Consider the following 16,958-nt stretch of genomic DNA (forward strand, 5'->3'; position numbering starts at 1 on the left):
CAGGAAAAAAACAATTATCTGCAAAGACAGTAAGTGCATGGATTGTATTTTCATTCTTGAAGGCAGCACTTCTTCACCAAGCCGTCAAAGGACACTTGTAAATTGGTGGCATTGATTCGTATGCAGTGCTACGGTGGACATGAACAAAAATGAAGAGTACGTCTCCTAAGACTACGTTAAAATGATATCACATTAGCCAGAGAGGATGAAGAATAAAAATAAGAATGAGAATACCTTTATTCGTCTCTCATTTGGGAAATACAAAATCTACGGCTTGGAATTGAAGCGGATTTACGTGGGACAGGAGATGTGAGACAGTTTTCATCAATGGATGCTACACCTTCCTGTTTGCTTTCAACATTTAGCTTGTAGCAGATGTGCACCTTCCATCATGATGTCCCTGATCAACTGGTGAAAAGGACACTTTGATCCTCTCGTCTTTCATCTAGAACTGCTTCATACAATAAAGAGGGTGTAGAAAGTACTTAAGATTGAAAGATTGTGTCATATTATTTGTTATTTGGTTTTTTTGTTTTGTTTTGACTTCAAAATGGCACAGCGGGAGTGGCTGCCTTCACAGCAGCTCCTGTATTTGGTTTTTCGATTTACTTTCATCACTTTGCTGCTGTGAAATGTAAATTTCTCCACAGAGAGACTAATAAAGGCTAATCCAATCATGGCCATGCACAAAAAAATAAGTATCAACAGGAATTTGGCCAAATTGGTACGAAACAGTCATTTGGGCTGAATTCCCGAGCTTGTGCTTTGAAACACTCCTACATAGACAGATGGGCAATGTTAATTTGCAATGCTTTTTTTGCGGACACCATCTAATGTGAGCAGAGTTTGTTCACAAAGATCGATGATCATCTCCAGTAATGGCAATAAAAAAAATCAGAAGGCCCAATTCATCGCTGTTTGTACTTTTTATTTCATTATTTATTTTGCATGTGGTGCAAATTACTGTGGTGTACAACTGCAGGGTATCATGATCAGAGCGGATTCTAATATTTGATCATTTCCTGTTGCTATAATCGGTTCACCACAAACCACATGAAATGAAATCTAAGAATGACGCAGTGCAATGGCTGTTTTGTTGCGTTTTTCTCAAAGCACAATTTGTCTTTTTAAAACATTTCTCACAATAATGTTGCCCTTGTATCAGTTGTTGGGATGCTTCGTGTCCATTAGAGAGAACTTTGCCACCTCTGCTTCATCATTCAAATGGAAGTTTCCTTTCAGATTGGTTTCATATTTCTCACCCAAATAAAGAAATAAATAAAGAAGAGAACTCCGCGGCTGAGAAAAAAAAACTGTCAAGGTCTTTTGCTGACGCTTGCGAGAATGAAACATTGAGCTATTTTGCGGTTTTCATCGCTGACCTGCCCGCATGCTTTTGGTTACTATGACAACTAAGTTGAACTATATAATGACTCATTTTATACATGTATAGAAATGTAGAGAAAGATATATCAGAGGTTCATCATGATTCACATTAATGATCACCTGACACAAGGTTTGACAATTTAAGCGGAGGATAAGAACTAAGATTAATTCCTACGAATGGACAAATTAGTGAACACATTCTTTTTGCCCGTGCAAAACTAGTGTCAAACAATAGCCAAATCCTCTGCTGTTGCTATGGTGATATAAATCACACAAGAGCGGTTGTGCCTCGCTCGTCGTAAGTGCAGCTACCGGAAAACAATCACTGAATAAAAGGAAGTAGTCAATCTCCGTAAAGACTGCAAAATACTTTTTTTCCATCGAAGATCCCGGCCTTCAGATGGAGCTCATCGAATTCACACAATTCAGCAATCCTGACTTTTTCCTATCCTGTGCTTCCTTCCTATAACACTTCCTGTGTAGACCATCAAGGCCTGTATAGCCTTCTCTGCTGGCCTAAAAATATCTCAATCACAGACTGATGTTAATTATATTTTGTCCATGAATTCATATTAAATAATTCACAATTGCCTTTCAGCTTCCTTCAATTATTTTTCCACTGTTGCGCTGCTTCATTTGCTTTTGTATTTAAGCATTTAACCAATCACATTTCAGCCCTCATTTGTTACCATGGTCAGAAATCTACATGGACGCCTTCACAGTCAGTTCTGCAGGCCCTGTCGCATTAAATGTGTCAATCAAACTGTTGCTCTAACCAATCAGAGTTCAAGTTGGCAACCCAAAAAGGGTATCAACGCCTTCTTCCAGGCGCTGGTCAACGTCAGCATTTTAGCAAACTATGATTGGCTAGTTACTAGCCAATCATCGTTTGCAATAACTGCTTTGATCTCAAGCCGTTAGTGACAACAGCATACTGGCCAGAGCTAGCCCAATGTACTGTATTGGTAGCGAGCTGCATTAGCAAATATATTGTGTTGATTTAATAGCAGTTTTGTCAATCCACAATGGCTGAAGGAGAAGAAATGGATTTGGTTGAAGATTTACGGATAAAGCCATTTTCAAGACGGACTTTTTAAGAAAAGATGGATTAAGAAAGGTCGGACAGTTATTTCCTGGCTAATGGTACCCTCTATTGTACTTGTAGCAAATCACACCACGCTTTTTCAGTTTGTATTGATTCAGATGTAGCACTACTGAAGGCCTAGTGATGAAATCTACGGCCCTCCACTGTAAATAAGATAGAAGACAGCTGACACCGTAATTGACTCCTACCCGCCACATGAAGGATTTTAAACGAGACCTTCTATAAAATCAAGGCTGGCATGAGGGAATTCATCTTGAACTTGTTATATCGATGAGCATGTGGGGTCCGAGAGAGCCATAAATGCACTAGCAGCCATATTTTGCTGTACTTGTTTGGTCTGAAAACGTCATGTTGCACCAAAAAGAGCCAGAAGAGGGCGACCAAGCTCCATGTAAGGAATTTATCAGCCTGTGGAAACGGGCTGATTAATACCTCACACAGAGCTTGGTCATTTTCTGCCTCTTTTTTGGTGATACATTCCCCCCCAATGTTGCCTCAAAATGGAATGGAATAAATTCTTTAATCGATTGCAAACATGTATGTGTTTCTCTTCAGAACTATTTGAATCATATTCATACCTGGATGTGTAACAAGAAAGCATATTCTCCGAATCTGAAGCCATTGTTTTGATTCTCCAACAATGCAAGACGTCTTGGCATGACATCATGAACTGAGGGTGGGACCTTCTGAAAATGCCCAATTCGCAGCTCAATTTGTTGCAGATTTTGGCCACTTTAAGTCATTTTTATTGGTGTTTTGCATTTGAATAAAGATATCATACTGCGTGTTTTGGGTATTTTAGATGCTATAAAACGTTTTTCTGAGGTCAGTTAGGAAACAAAAAAGTGACGTCGGTTGTCCTTTAAATGTCTGCCTACCGGCTAAAAATCCACGCGGATCTTTGTTATTCATTCGTTTACAACAATGCTTGTCGTCGTTAGGGTCACTAGTGCTGATGATTTTAAGCAGAAGCAGCAGGTAGGTACCCCTTGCTGCTACATCCAAGATTAATATCCAAAACTGAATCCAAAACTGAAAAATATTTTTTTACATAACCAATTATTTACATGTTCACAAATGTATGTTACCCTTGTTGTTGTCTTTTGGTCCCCTGTTCATTTTCCCAGAGTCCCCTTGTTTTTTTTCCACTACATTTTATTTTTTCAAAACAAATTGCTGCCTCCCTACTTTTGGGGCGTCTTCCATGCCAAACCATGACATTGAACTATGAGGCAGAAGCGCTCACTACTTTAACCGTGTTTCTATTCAAAGCGCAATTTGATTTAAATTACCCTTGAGCAATTAACATTTCTACACTGAATGCGGTTTTTTGTTTATCGCGCTTATGACCACTTGAATTGTAGGGCAGATACAGACAAACAACCAGTTAAATCCACACCTTTGAATAATTTAGTGTCTTCCAAGAACCTCACATAGATGTTTTGATATGTGGGAGGAAGCCAAAGCAAGAAAACCCACGCAAGCACGGGGAATACAGTTTCAGAATGGGGGAGGAAGCAGGATTTATAACGCCACAAAGGAACCCCTGAGAAGAGATTGAACACAGAATCTCTTGCTCGGGAGGCAGACGTGTTGACCACTGCTTCTGCAACTCCGTCGTAAACCGAGGATGGCTCGTAACTTGTTTTCATTCATGACGAGAACGAACGTTGCGCCTCTGACGCACAAGGCGGTCGTGCTGCCTTCGAGCGCGCAACCGCCTCCTCCCTCCCTGGTTTCTTCACAGCGCGCATCTCCCATAGCGCGCTCCCGTGAGCAAACTGACCTGTTGGAAATGTTGCGAGGAGCTTGCTAAATCTGAACGGTCCCCGCGACGTCAAGTGAACAAAAAGTGAACTCGTGCCGGAAGAAAAAGGAAAACGAGAGAGGATTAAATACTTGTTACGTAACCGATTCACTTTCTTTGAAGGTATGTGAGCATCTTTCCTTCACATTGAATCTTACCTGCCATATGAGATTTTTTTCAAACATTGTCATTTGAAGACCTGCATCTTTGTGTGCGATGTTGGGAATATAGTTTTCATTTTGTACAAGAGCACAAATGGGGGCTGATTGACTTGTTTACCGACTTTGCTCATTGGGCTTGATTTCTCGCCTGAGACTTTTTCCCCCCAAACTCCACATGGAGGGAGGAAAGCTGCTTCTCGGCTTAACGTGTTCACAGTATCGCAGTGTCCGTGCCGCTGCGACATTATCATAACTAGTCATAGTTTCGCACCCGAAAAGTCATCCTGCACCCTGTGAAGCTGCACGGGGGGGGGGGGGGGGGGGGGGGGGGGGTATGCAGGTTGAAGGGAGCTGGGCAGGGTTTTGTTTGGCATGACTGCATTGAGCATCAATTAAAAAAAAATGCCTTTACATGAAATTTAGATATCGTACATCATGATTGGCATAATTAGTGGTAATATGGATGGAAACACATCCAAATGTCATGATATGATAATTATGACAGTATGGTGAGAAGGGTCACCGTTAAACTGGCTTACAATGCTGCATAAAAACTCAGAATATTGTATAAAAAGAGCTCATATTTAAAAAAAAAATACAACATTTGTAAAGTGACCTTGAGGGTTTTCACAGGTGCTTTTAAATTAAATATATTATTATTATTATTGTTGTTATTCTTAATATTGAGTTTTAGAACTTGATAAACATTCAATGAAGTGTCAGAAACCTTATTCTCTTCTTTCATCATAAACAAAAAAGGTGAAATGATATGAGCCTGGAGTTATATGAGCTTGAAATGAGGGTGTTTGTCCCAAAAAAACTATGCAATCCATACATATTGGTTTATATAGAGCTTTAACAACAGCTGAAGCTGGGAAAAAAGCGCTAACATGGAAAACAGGGAAATGCTGCCCCTTGTGGAAGGGAAAACATTGCCAGAGGACGGACCAGCGCTTTATCGGCACCTTAGCAAAAAAAATTAAAAACCCGAACTAATTTGGAAATGGCACTCTATGTCATATTTTCAATTCAATTAATTCAATTCATTTGATCCTCTCACCATAAGTGAGGTGGGAAAACCTCAGATGACACGCCGACAATTAATACTGTGTAACAATGACTGAGTGGGTTAATTGGTGACCAGTCAAAGATGAAAACCATTTATTTCGTCAAACATTGGCTGGGATAGGCTCTAACTTACCAATGACCAAAATGGGGCCACAGGACAAATACTATGAAATGGATGAATGTATGATTTAATATCACACATTTGTGTTGACAATACTGCTTCTACATTCGGTATTACTAACCTAAGAAAACAGACTTCCGCAGTACAGTGCATAAAGACTATCAGCCTCATCTTGGAAAATTCAGCATGGACATTGAATATCAGTCATTGACTGTAAAATTGTCAGATCTCTTCATTGTTTGGCTGTTATGTAAAAGCTCATGTCAGAGAGTCGCAGTTTTCGGGCCCATCAAACAGCAGTGATCGGCGCGATGCTGTATTGACAGCAGCACAGTCCCATACTGTAGCACTTGGTTACCATGGCAACTAAACAACATCACAGAGATCATATGGGCATGTGACGACAGAAAGAGGATATGAATGGCCATCAGATGGGTCGATTCACTTTCTTGTCCAAGTTTTTGTTGGTGTATCAAACCGACGCCTTCTGTCATTTCTCACAGAGGGTTTGTTAGTTGTCACAATTGGTGTTTAAATTATGAATGAAAGCTAAATGAGGCACATACTTCACCTTCTGGCTCAAATGATGGACCATCTGTCCCGTATCGTCAAGCCTTTTAGGAGGTGCCACTTTAGCAAAATTCGTTTCTCTGGCACACTGCCATACAACCATCAAACGCGATTTTACAATACAACATCATGATATATTTATAAGTGGATACATAAGTGTAAATGTCTTTCAATTTAGATCATCCTTTGTGCGTCCTTTCCATCACTGTTTCAAATGATTTCCACTCCACTTTCCCTGGTAGAATTGTGAGACAACCATTGCTATCATCTTGAGTTTGCTAACTTTAACTGGAAAGTATTAATTAGCTAAAAACATGAAAATACATAGATGCTAATTGTTGCTTTTGTGAAGGATCATTGATGTTTTTCTCTGATTTTGTCATTGCAAATTCTAATATTGGTGTCTACTCGATAGCGCCTCGGCCACGGAGTACAGAGGTCCATGGTTCGAATCTGGGTTTCCAGTTTAGAGGTTTCCTGTTCTCCCTATGCCGACATTGGTTTTCTGTTTGTGCTCTGGTTTTCCAAAAGCATGCATGGTAGATTAATGGAGCACACCACTTTGTCCCAAGGCATCAATGTGAGTCTGCATGGTTTTTGTGTCCTGCGATTTGCTGGTAAACATTTCATGGTGTACCCTGCTTACTGCCTGAAGAAAGCTAGGATGGGCTCCAGCACGGTTGTGACTCTCATGAGGATAATTAGCTCAGATAATGGGTGGATGGATGGTTAGAATTTTATTTCTCTTTGTGTGTGTGGACCTGCACCTTTCCTTTCACGTGAATGTACTTTTTGGCCTTACTCTGTAATAAACAGCTTTTTCCCGATGCATATTTATTCTTAGACAGACAGACCGACCGACCGACCGACAGACCGAAATACCGACACACCGACATACTGACAGACAGACCTACAGACCGACCAACCGACCGACCGACAGATGCTTATTTAAGCATTATTTGGCTGGATGTGTTTGTACTACGTTAAAACAGGTATGTACTGTTCAAAATATATGATTCACGCTAAAACATTCACTGAAGCTGATCACAAAATAGAACAATTTTTGCTTCGAACGTGCTACCCATTTTGTAACGGCGCCTGATCACATGAACTGCATTTCATCTAAAGAGATGAGCTTTCAGAAATTCTGCGCATGCATCTGATCTAATTGTTATATTAGACTCCACTTTGCTCTCTGCACAAAAATAGCGCCCTTAAATTTGGTTGCTTCTGGGGAAACGACTTTGTCATTCCCCCTCAAGGGTTTCCACAATCGCAAGTGAATTCCAAAGTATTAATGAAGAGCTCTTTATTCAGATCGTCCCCAAAAGGCACAGATAAAGACGTCTTGAGTCAGCATTACATGCTCTCTGTTGTCCTCTTTATCAAGGAGAACTGCCTTTATCTGTGAGGTGGGTGAGAAAGCCTTTGGTTGTAGCCTGCGTGGTATAGAGTTGGGACTGATGATTAATCGCAATATACAGTTCATATAATTGGGCAAGCACATGATGTTGAATTCAGGAGATTTTCCTAGCGCTTATTAAGGCTCAGGACTGAGCAGGAGCCCATTTGGAGAGAGAAGAGAGGCAAAACCCCAGGGTTAAGGAATGTCACATTCTTTTTGGGGATAATGTTGGAGGTGATGTTGACTGAACAATAAGGCTATCGATATTTTGACTAGTGCGCCTTATACTCTGGCGCGCCTTATACATTGGAAAATACGGTAATAAATGTTTATGTTGATGTACACTGCACCCTAAATATACTGTCAGTCTCATTTTCACAAAAAGTATTTAAAAAAATAACATAAAATAAAATTAAGCAGGTAAGTATTTGTAGCACATGACCTGCCTCACTGGAAGTAGTAAGTGTTCATCAGTCTGCAATTGTAGCTTCTTTTATAATAGAAATTTACTGAGGAAAATAAATGTTTTATCTGTTCCAAAATACAAAATGAAAAATACCGGCAGGGACATCAGTCTCAGTAATGAGCCCCCTTGCGGACCCTCCGATGACTCTCAACTTGCTTGGAAGCAATAAACAGTATGAAAGCAAGCTTGTCACATTTTGATCATATGATTTCTTTTCAAGTATAAAAATAATATATGACGGAGCTTTTACAGCCATGAGCAATTGTTTTTGCCTTTTGTTGGGGTCTCGACAGAGGCTCCAGACAGCAGCTAGCTCAGTCGGATTTCTCTTTTGACTCCCACTCTTTTCTACTGGCTGCTGTTCTTACCGCAGTGCCTGCCAAGAAAGCGCCTGTTTACCATTAAAGCATACAATATTTAGATTGGCGTGGTCGACTCGATTGTTTTCTGAGAGTGGAGTAAAACACAGACCCACAATTGTTTTTTAATGCCTTACACTTGACGGCTACAATGTTGGGCACAAAGGCATTGTTGAATCGACACGATTATTGTAATATTACTTAAAATCTATCTTTTTGTTGTCATATATGTGTCTTATGTCTTGTCCTATGAGCGTGGACATCTCCAGTTTGAAATATTTTGTCAAAAGTAATGAACTGCTTTGAGTGTGGACATCTCCACTTTAAAATATATTGTTGAAAGTCATGAACTGCTTTCAGCGACACTCAATGCTAAATGCGTGTCTGTCTGTCTATCTAGCTAGCTACCTATCAAGGTATCTAGCTAGCTATCTAGGTATCTAGCTAGCTCTCTCTCTCTATCTAGCCTGGCTTCTTTTAGACATTTGTATTCTTTCATCTGTACCTCCTTCCATTCTGAACACTGCTGCTTATCCTGAACAAGGATGCAGGGTTGTTGGTTCTAATCCTAGCACTTCAAGAACATGCAAACTAGCTGGAATTTAACCCGGTACTTCTGCACTATGAAATTGAAGTGCCAAGCACTCGCCACAGGCGGGAATTCTTTAAAATGAGCTCCATAATTGCAAGCAGGTATCTTATTCAGATGGATGATGCTTTATTTTTTTGATTCTCCGCTCCCGAGTGTTGGCCACGAATGGCTCCAAAATGTGATGATTTTATTGATGGTTCAATAACCAATGAAATGATGCGAGGGGGGCTGCTTCGTTGATATTTCCCCTTCCATTTTCCTTGTTCTTGTTTTTGTGTTCAGCAAGAGATTCCCTGGCTAGGGCAGGAGCTGCCATGCCATTTGGTTGTCTGACGCTCGGGGAGAAGAAGGATTACAACAATCCCGCTGAAGTCACCGACAAATATGACCTGGGACAAGTCGTTAAGTCGTAAGTCAAGCTGATTAGGATATCAATTGAGACTGTTGCTCAAAAATAAATAAATAATGGGAAGTCCTTTTTTTCTTTTGCAGAGAGGAGTTTTGTGAGATGTTCCGAGCTAAGGATAGAAATACGGTGAAAATGTACACCTGCAAAAAGTTCAACAAAAAGGACGGTAGAAACGTGAGGAAAGCGGCCAAGAATGAAATCATGATCCTAAAGATGTAAGTGAATCTCAGTGACAACAATTATTAAGACACATTCGGACGTTTCTCCAAACACTCGCTGACGATTGAGATTGTATACAATAATTTGTTGAGGTAATCAACCCCAATCGTTTTTCTCCTTTGTTCAAGAAATATTGTGAGACTAATAAAGGCTAATCCAATAAAAACAACAAAAAAACAAACACCCAGATTATAAATATTATTCATATTACAAAATAAAGATGCATAAAAGTAGTTTCAACAGTAATTAGTATTAATGACCTAAATACAGTGATATCATCACTCATCTTACGACCTTAAAATTGGTTCCCAGAAAGTGTGTGTAAGGCGAAAGGTTCATCTGCCAAACATTTATTTCCCAATAAAAAATATATTAAAAATGAGAATATTCCATTCCCAGGTCCCCATAAACCATAATTCTCTACTAAATAAGCCTTAAAACTACACAAAAGATACCTTATTTTATGTATAATAAATGTAATGTTGTATTGTAATTAAAGAAATAAACAGTACTATATAATAAAGTCATTTTATTTACCTTTGTAATGGCCGTTGATGTAGTTGCCTCTTGATGATATCCGAGTGAAGTTGCTGTGCTCCCTCGGCGAAAATACCATCACTCACACTGTCCCCTGCTAGGTGCTTTTCGTTAATCCAAATCAAACTCTTCTATTGCCTGAGACCATTGCTTAGACAACACAGAAACACCCTTAGCGACACGTAGCAACGGTCGACTTAGCATACTGGTAGAGGGACGCTAAGTCACACAAACGCACACCTCGTTCGTGTTTTTTGATGATCTCCTTTTTCTGCTTGACCGTAATTTTCTTTTGTGTCCTCTCTGGCTTAACACTAGCCTGTGGTGGGGTCTTTTTTTCGGTCCTATAATAGCAAAAGTGCTCCACTTGATAACAAACCACGTCTGCAGTCAAAGAAAGGAGGTGACAAAAACTCGTCCGCCAGCCACCGTGGCGCTGTGTGGTTTGGTTTCTCCGCCAAAAACTAGTTTGTCAGCCAAGACTATATGCTCGCGAATTTAATGTTCGCGAGGCAAAAAGTTCATGAGCTAAAGCATTCGTAAATTGAGGTACAGTATCACTGTAATAACATTGTACATTTCTAAATCACTAAAGGTGGGTACATGTGATAAGTACTTCATATGCACTATCATTATGGTGAAAGTCAGCATACCACTCACTTATTTTATTCCACTTCACAGGATAAAACATCATAACATCCTCCAGTTGGTTGACGCTTTTGAAACAAAAAAGGAATACTTTATCTTCCTGGAACTGTAAGTATTTATGTTGACCCTGCCAAAACGCTGCAAAGTACCTTTTCACCATTACATTTCTAATCTGCAGAGCAACAGGCAGGGAGGTATTTGACTGGATTTTAGATCAGGGCTACTATTCGGAGAGGGACACCAGCAACGTCATGAGGCAGGTGCTGGAGGCAGTAGCATATCTGCACTCCTTGAATATTGTCCACAGAAATCTGAAGGTATATGGTGCTTTGCTGACATCCAGTGATGAGTAAGGGCACTTCATAACATGAACTCAGTCGACTCACAAATACTTGTTTTCCTCACACAGCTGGAGAACCTAGTGTACTTCAATCGCTTGAAACATTCCAAAATTGTTATCAGTGACTTCCAGCTGGCAAAGCTGGAAAACAGACTTATTAAGGATCCATGCGGGACTCCGGAGTATCTTGGTGGGTGAATTCTGACATGCCTAATGTCATAACAAAACTATGGAAAATAAGAGGGCTTCTTGATGACTTTCAGCTCCTGAGGTTGTTGGAAGGCAGAGATATGGAAGACCTGTGGATTGCTGGGCCATCGGCGTCATTATGTACATACTGTAAGTACAGCTGATCAGAGATTGGGGCCAGGTTTTTTTCTGGTATTGACTTGGTATGACATGGAAAGGCGAGATGTGGCATAACAATCAGACAAAAAAACAATAACCCAATGCTAAATGTGGCTTAACAATCACATGTTCGTCAAGACAAAATAATAATTCTTATTTATACATCCATCCTTTCTCGACCGTTTATCCGGGGTTGCCGAGGCAAAAACTTCAGCAAGGAAGCCCAGACATCCATCTCCATAGCCACTTCTCGGGCAAACCCAAGATGTTTCCAGGCCACCCGGGAAAGTAATAATTCTCATTTTTACATACAGTACATCCATTCTAGACCGCTTCTCCGAGGTTGCAGAGACAAAAGCTTTATCAAGGAATCCCATACTTCCCTCTCCCTAGCCACTTCTTCCAGTTCTCCTCCAGCAATACCAAGATGTTTTCAGGCCACCTGGGAAAATAATAATTTTTACAACCATCCATTTTCAACCACTTATCCGGGGTTGCAGAGGCCAGAGCTTCAGCAAGGAAGCCGAGACTTCCCGTTCCCTAGCCACTTCTTCCAGTTCTTCTCAGGCAATCACAAGTTGTTCCCAGGCCACCTGGGAGACATAGACTTTCTAGCGTGTCCTGGGTCATCCCCACGGGCTTGCCGAGGGTCTCAAGAGGGTGGAAAATGCCCCAAAAAACCACCACCCTATTCAGATGCCCGAACAACCTCATCTTGCTCCTCTCGGCGTGGGGGAGAAGTGGCTCGATTCCGAGCCAATCCTAGACGATCGAGGTTCTCAATTTATCTCTAAAGGAGAACCCAGACATCCTTATTTCAGCCGGCGGATGCAGGATCTTTTTTTGAGAAGGATGAATCTCCCCACTATAACATTTTAATTTAAAACATTATGAACATGATTCTCCTCTTGTAAATCAATTAATCGTTCATTTATTTCCCCCAATGGTCAATGAAAAACGTGATTGACCCTAACTGTTATGATTTTTGCTGATGCAATAGCTTGTCCGGGAATCCTCCATTTTACGATGACACAGACGAAGACGACCCTGATAGTCGAGACAAAAACCTCTTCATCAAGATTTTGTCGGGAGACTACGAATTTGACTCGCCATACTGGGATGACATTTCCGATTCTGGTAAGCAACTCAATTCTGTTTGTGTTTTCGAGCTGTTAGTAGTTCACTGTTGGTTGTCTTTTCAGCCAAAACATTAGTGGCGTCTTTGATGGAAGTGGACCAAGACCAGCGACTGACTGCACAAGAGGCTATTGCACATGAATGGTATCAGATCAATTAAAATGTATTTTATTCAACACTTTCAAGACAATATTTTTACCATTTTAACATCTACTGATGAAAGGTGGCACCTTTGGATCCCGCATTTCATTTCAAGACTGACTTTGTTCAAAATAGAGGGAAAATGCCTACACTATGATCCCGATTGTCATGATTGTTACATTTTGTGTGCTCCCTGCTTAAACTGTGTTATCTTCGCACAGGATATCGGGGAATGCTGCTTCAGATAAGAACATCAAAGATGGCGTCTGCGCACAAATAGAAAAGAACTTTGCAAAAGCCAAGTGGAAGGTATGAATTGCTATAATATAGAGATTTCATTAGATTTTTGTTTTGAATGTACAAAAGAGTATTTTTCAATTTTTTAGACCTCTTGTTAACATGGCAGTGGGAAAATATGTTTACACTGAAAATATTCAACATAATTCATTGCTGCGCCTTTTAATTCAAATCGTTATTGTTATTATGAATTTGTAAAGTATCAGTGATTTGTTTTGTCATGTAAATTTACACAGGCATATTCTGTCATCATAATTTCTGTTGGACATTGATGAAGTAGTTAGGTAAAATGTATTATTCAGGTTAAAAGTCAAAGAAAAGCAAAGGACAAAGTAGTAAATTAAAACTGACATACTTGGGCTGAATAATGTAATGCAATTGTGAATAAAAGGCCAGTACGAATAATTGTAGGAGCTAAAATTAGCATGGCAGCATATACAGTAGAGCCTAAAACTTGATTGAACAATGCAGCATCCATATATTCCGAACATCGCAACAGACATGACCAAATAAAAAGAGAAGAGCTTCGGGAAAGGATTCTTACAATTTGATGGAACAGATATTAGATTAAGGAAGTACTGAATTTTCTGGGGTATAAGGCGTACCCAAAAGCCGTGATTTTCTTCAAAAGATGACCCTGCGCCTTATATGCATGGACGCCTTATACAGTACAATATTGAGCCACAACAGGTCTCACAAGTATTGACAGCAGCCACCGTATGCATTTCCCACTGTAGAAGTAGTCGGCCTCTACTGTAGCGCCTTATAATGTGTCTGTGCCTTCTACAGTATTTGGAAAACTTTTATATATTATATATTATATTGGGAAACGTTTTTCATTCATTGAAGGTGCACCTTATAGTCTGGTCTGCCTAATACGTATATGGAAAAAGTTTGAAAATACACCATTTATTTGGGGTGCGCCTTCTTCACTAGAAAATAGGATAAATGTGGGTCAGTGCTTCTGATGGTATTTATTGAATATATATTTTTGTGGGATATTTTTGTTTGGTAGTATGCCGTGAAAAAATTCCAATGTAAAGTATCTGCTTTTGTTCAATGAAGGCAGAGATACACTAACATTCATCTCCATGTATTTGGTTACTCACAGAAAGCTGTCAGAGTTACCACTCTCATGAAGAGGCTCAGGGCATCCGAGCAAGGGGATTCCGGAGCTTCCGTAACCGATGCCGGAGCACCCTCAGGCACCACTGCAGCAGGCGGTGGTGGCCTTGGCCTTGCCGCCAGTCTAAAGGCAGCTCTTAGTGCAAACGCTCCCGACACACAGACTCCCACCACACCCACGGAGCCTCAGCTGAGCACAGCCACCGCGGAGGAGAAGCCGGAGGAACGGTGCAATGGTGACATTCTCTAAAGAAAAGAAGGAGCGTGAATTAACGTAGAAGAGTCATGATGACTAACAAGCACATTAGTAGTCACAGTTGTTGACATTACCTTGTGGTGTTTATGTTGTCCAAAATTTCCCTGATTTCTCCTGTGATGCATTTCATCAATTTTACCTTCTGTACTGATTATTCTGTAGTATTTGCCATTCTCTTGTTACTTTGTGTGCAGGTCCCTTTAAAAAAATATTCATGTAGTTCAAAGTAGCTCCACTTTTGTGCTCCCGTTTCCCTTCTGACTCACTGTACAAATGTGAGGTGTAATTTAGTGAAATCAATTTCATGTTTGGTAATCAACAGGTTTTACGTATTTGTAAATAGTGTGTATTTGTTTCAATCCAATGACTAGTGGTCAACTTCAGAATCTAATTCAGGAGATTTAATTGAACAAAGAAAATGACATTATCTAAATAAATATACAACAAACCTAATGCAAACAAGATTGTTAGAAATTGTCATACATTACTTAACCTTCCCGTTAAATTGCGGGCTTAATATACCGACTTAAAAACAAAACATGAAAAATTGCTTTTCCTGTATGCAAACGTTGCTGACCTAAATGTCTTTTAATCACAGCTTTTTCCCCCATTTTTTGTTAAAGTGCCTTAATATTCTTTGCAGTAATGAGATGTTTCAAAAGAAACAGCTCAATTACAATGACTTATTTATTATTTCTTTGAAATGATTTTAGCTGCTGCACTTACTCTTCTTTTTTAGAGTCACTCAGACTGCTTCACAAATAACTATTGCATTCCCTCCTTTTTTTCTGATGTTGAGGTCAATTTGAGAAGAAAAAAATATGACACCATAAAATGAACGTCTTAATCTTACATGATTAATTTTATTTTTGGACATAAACAATCATGCAATTTGATAAATTATTTCCCTGAGAACAGGGTCATTATTTAACATAATTCATCATACATTTTTGAAAAATAAGTAGTATATTCTAAAGAGAAAATGTTTCATATTTTTTTACATTAAGGATGTAACTTTACAAGAATATTGTCAGATTTTTTTTCCATCTAAAAATGACTATTTGTGAGGAGGCTTTTCAATATTTCTATATTTATTAAAGTAGAATATTTTTTAATTCGGTTGTTTTTAATAGTAGTTGTATTAAGTTCATCCTGTCTACTTGATATGTAATTTAAAACATATTACATATTAGCATATTTGCCAATAAAGCTGACTTTGACTTTGATTATTTTCTTACAGACAGTGTATTTTAGGTGTTCAATTTCCTGACATGCTAAAATACACAGTCTGTAAGAAAACAATCTGTTTTAAATTAAAATTGTTTTTAATAATGTCTTTTACCATGAAAATAAAACAAAAAAAGTATTTTGGCACATCAACATCAGATTATATTTTTTAATAAATAAGTATGGTCCACGGTTATTTTTTCTTTGCTTTTATAACAAAGAAGCACACCCACTTTTGCAATATTCAGGCTTGTATTGCAATTTTAACCTAAAAAAAATTCTACTTTTTAAATCTCAAAACTATCAGACTTTATTTGATTATACAATTTGATTACCATATGTTAGTCTATAAAATAGATTACTTTTAAAAATAAACATACAGCACATTGCTTTATTTTGCTATTATTATGACTTTATTGAAAATATTAAATTTCTTATCCTATCAGGGGTCGCGGGCACATCGGGGTCTATCCCCGATGTCTGGGGGCAGTTGGCGGAGTACACCGAACTGTTTGCCAGTCAATCACAGGGTATCGAAAGACCCACACACCAACATACGTGATCATAATCACCCATAGGGACAATTTAGACTGTTCCCTTAACCTGCCTTGCATGTTTTTTTGGAATGTGGGAGGAAACTTTGGCATTCTGATGCAGACGCATCAACTTTACGAAAACTTTCATCTAAAAAAAATCAACTCAATTCTTGTAAGATTAAGACTTTTATATCATAGTCTACTCATTATTATTTTCTTTAGAGTGTGCCCTAAAATCTTCTTTGTATCAATGTACATTTGTTTTAAATTAATATTTTATGTGAAGTATTGGTTTAGCCGTTGTGATGATGTTGTGTTGTTGATCGTAGTTAAGTGCCGCTTATTCATTCCGGATGCTGTATCTGTATTATCTGCATTATGTTGATGTTGTTTCTGTGTATTAAACGACATTTAGCCAAGTTAGTAACTTGCTACAAACCTCTTATGAAAGAATAAAATTAGCAATATTTGTCTGGTTGTCATGTTCAATTCATTCACGTTTCTCTATTTAAGCATGTGGACGGATAGACAGATAGTTACAAGAATTGTGAGAGAGCGACACAGACAAACCGCCGTTTTTACTCTGTCTGACCTCGATTTAGGACCGACGTTCAGTTGCTCAGGCGTCGACGTAACCCACATCGTGACTGAGGCCGTTGTAACCCTCAAAATGACGTAACACGAGGACGATTGCTCAG

The 16,958-nt window shown here is 39.2% G+C and overlaps 1 protein-coding gene across 1 annotated transcript; it reads left to right on the forward strand.

Moving 5' to 3' along the window:
- Positions 1 to 4,146: 4,146 nt before the first annotated feature.
- camkva (CaM kinase like vesicle associated a) lies at positions 4,147 to 16,713 on the forward strand. Its single transcript, XM_089009778.1, has 11 exons — positions 4,147 to 4,421; positions 9,323 to 9,449; positions 9,533 to 9,664; positions 10,887 to 10,961; positions 11,032 to 11,170; positions 11,263 to 11,383; positions 11,457 to 11,532; positions 12,542 to 12,678; positions 12,744 to 12,822; positions 13,041 to 13,128; positions 14,228 to 16,713. Exons 2-11 carry the CDS (start codon positions 9,355 to 9,357, stop codon positions 14,489 to 14,491), a joined length of 1,206 nt encoding a protein of 401 aa, XP_088865904.1. The 5' UTR covers positions 4,147 to 4,421; positions 9,323 to 9,354; the 3' UTR covers positions 14,492 to 16,713.
- The last annotated feature ends 245 nt before the right edge of the window (positions 16,714 to 16,958 follow it).

The sequence above is a fragment of the Hippocampus bargibanti genome, linkage group LG12, assembly GCF_051943395.1.
Source record: "Hippocampus bargibanti isolate YZ-2025 linkage group LG12, ASM5194339v1, whole genome shotgun sequence".
Lineage (NCBI taxonomy): Eukaryota > Metazoa > Chordata > Actinopteri > Syngnathiformes > Syngnathidae > Hippocampus > Hippocampus bargibanti.

What these genes read in the sequence shown, in the direction of transcription:
- camkva (XM_089009778.1), top strand. Translation starts at nt 9,355, where the DNA reads ATGCCATTTGGTTGTCTGACGCTCGGGGAGAAGAAGGATTACAACAAT. An exon ending in TTGTCCACAGAAATCTGAAG is followed by an intron (nt 11,171 to 11,262) that starts GTATATGGTGCT and finishes TTCCTCACACAG; the next exon opens with CTGGAGAACCTAGTGTACTT. An exon ending in TTGCAAAAGCCAAGTGGAAG is followed by an intron (nt 13,129 to 14,227) that starts GTATGAATTGCT and finishes GGTTACTCACAG; the next exon opens with AAAGCTGTCAGAGTTACCAC.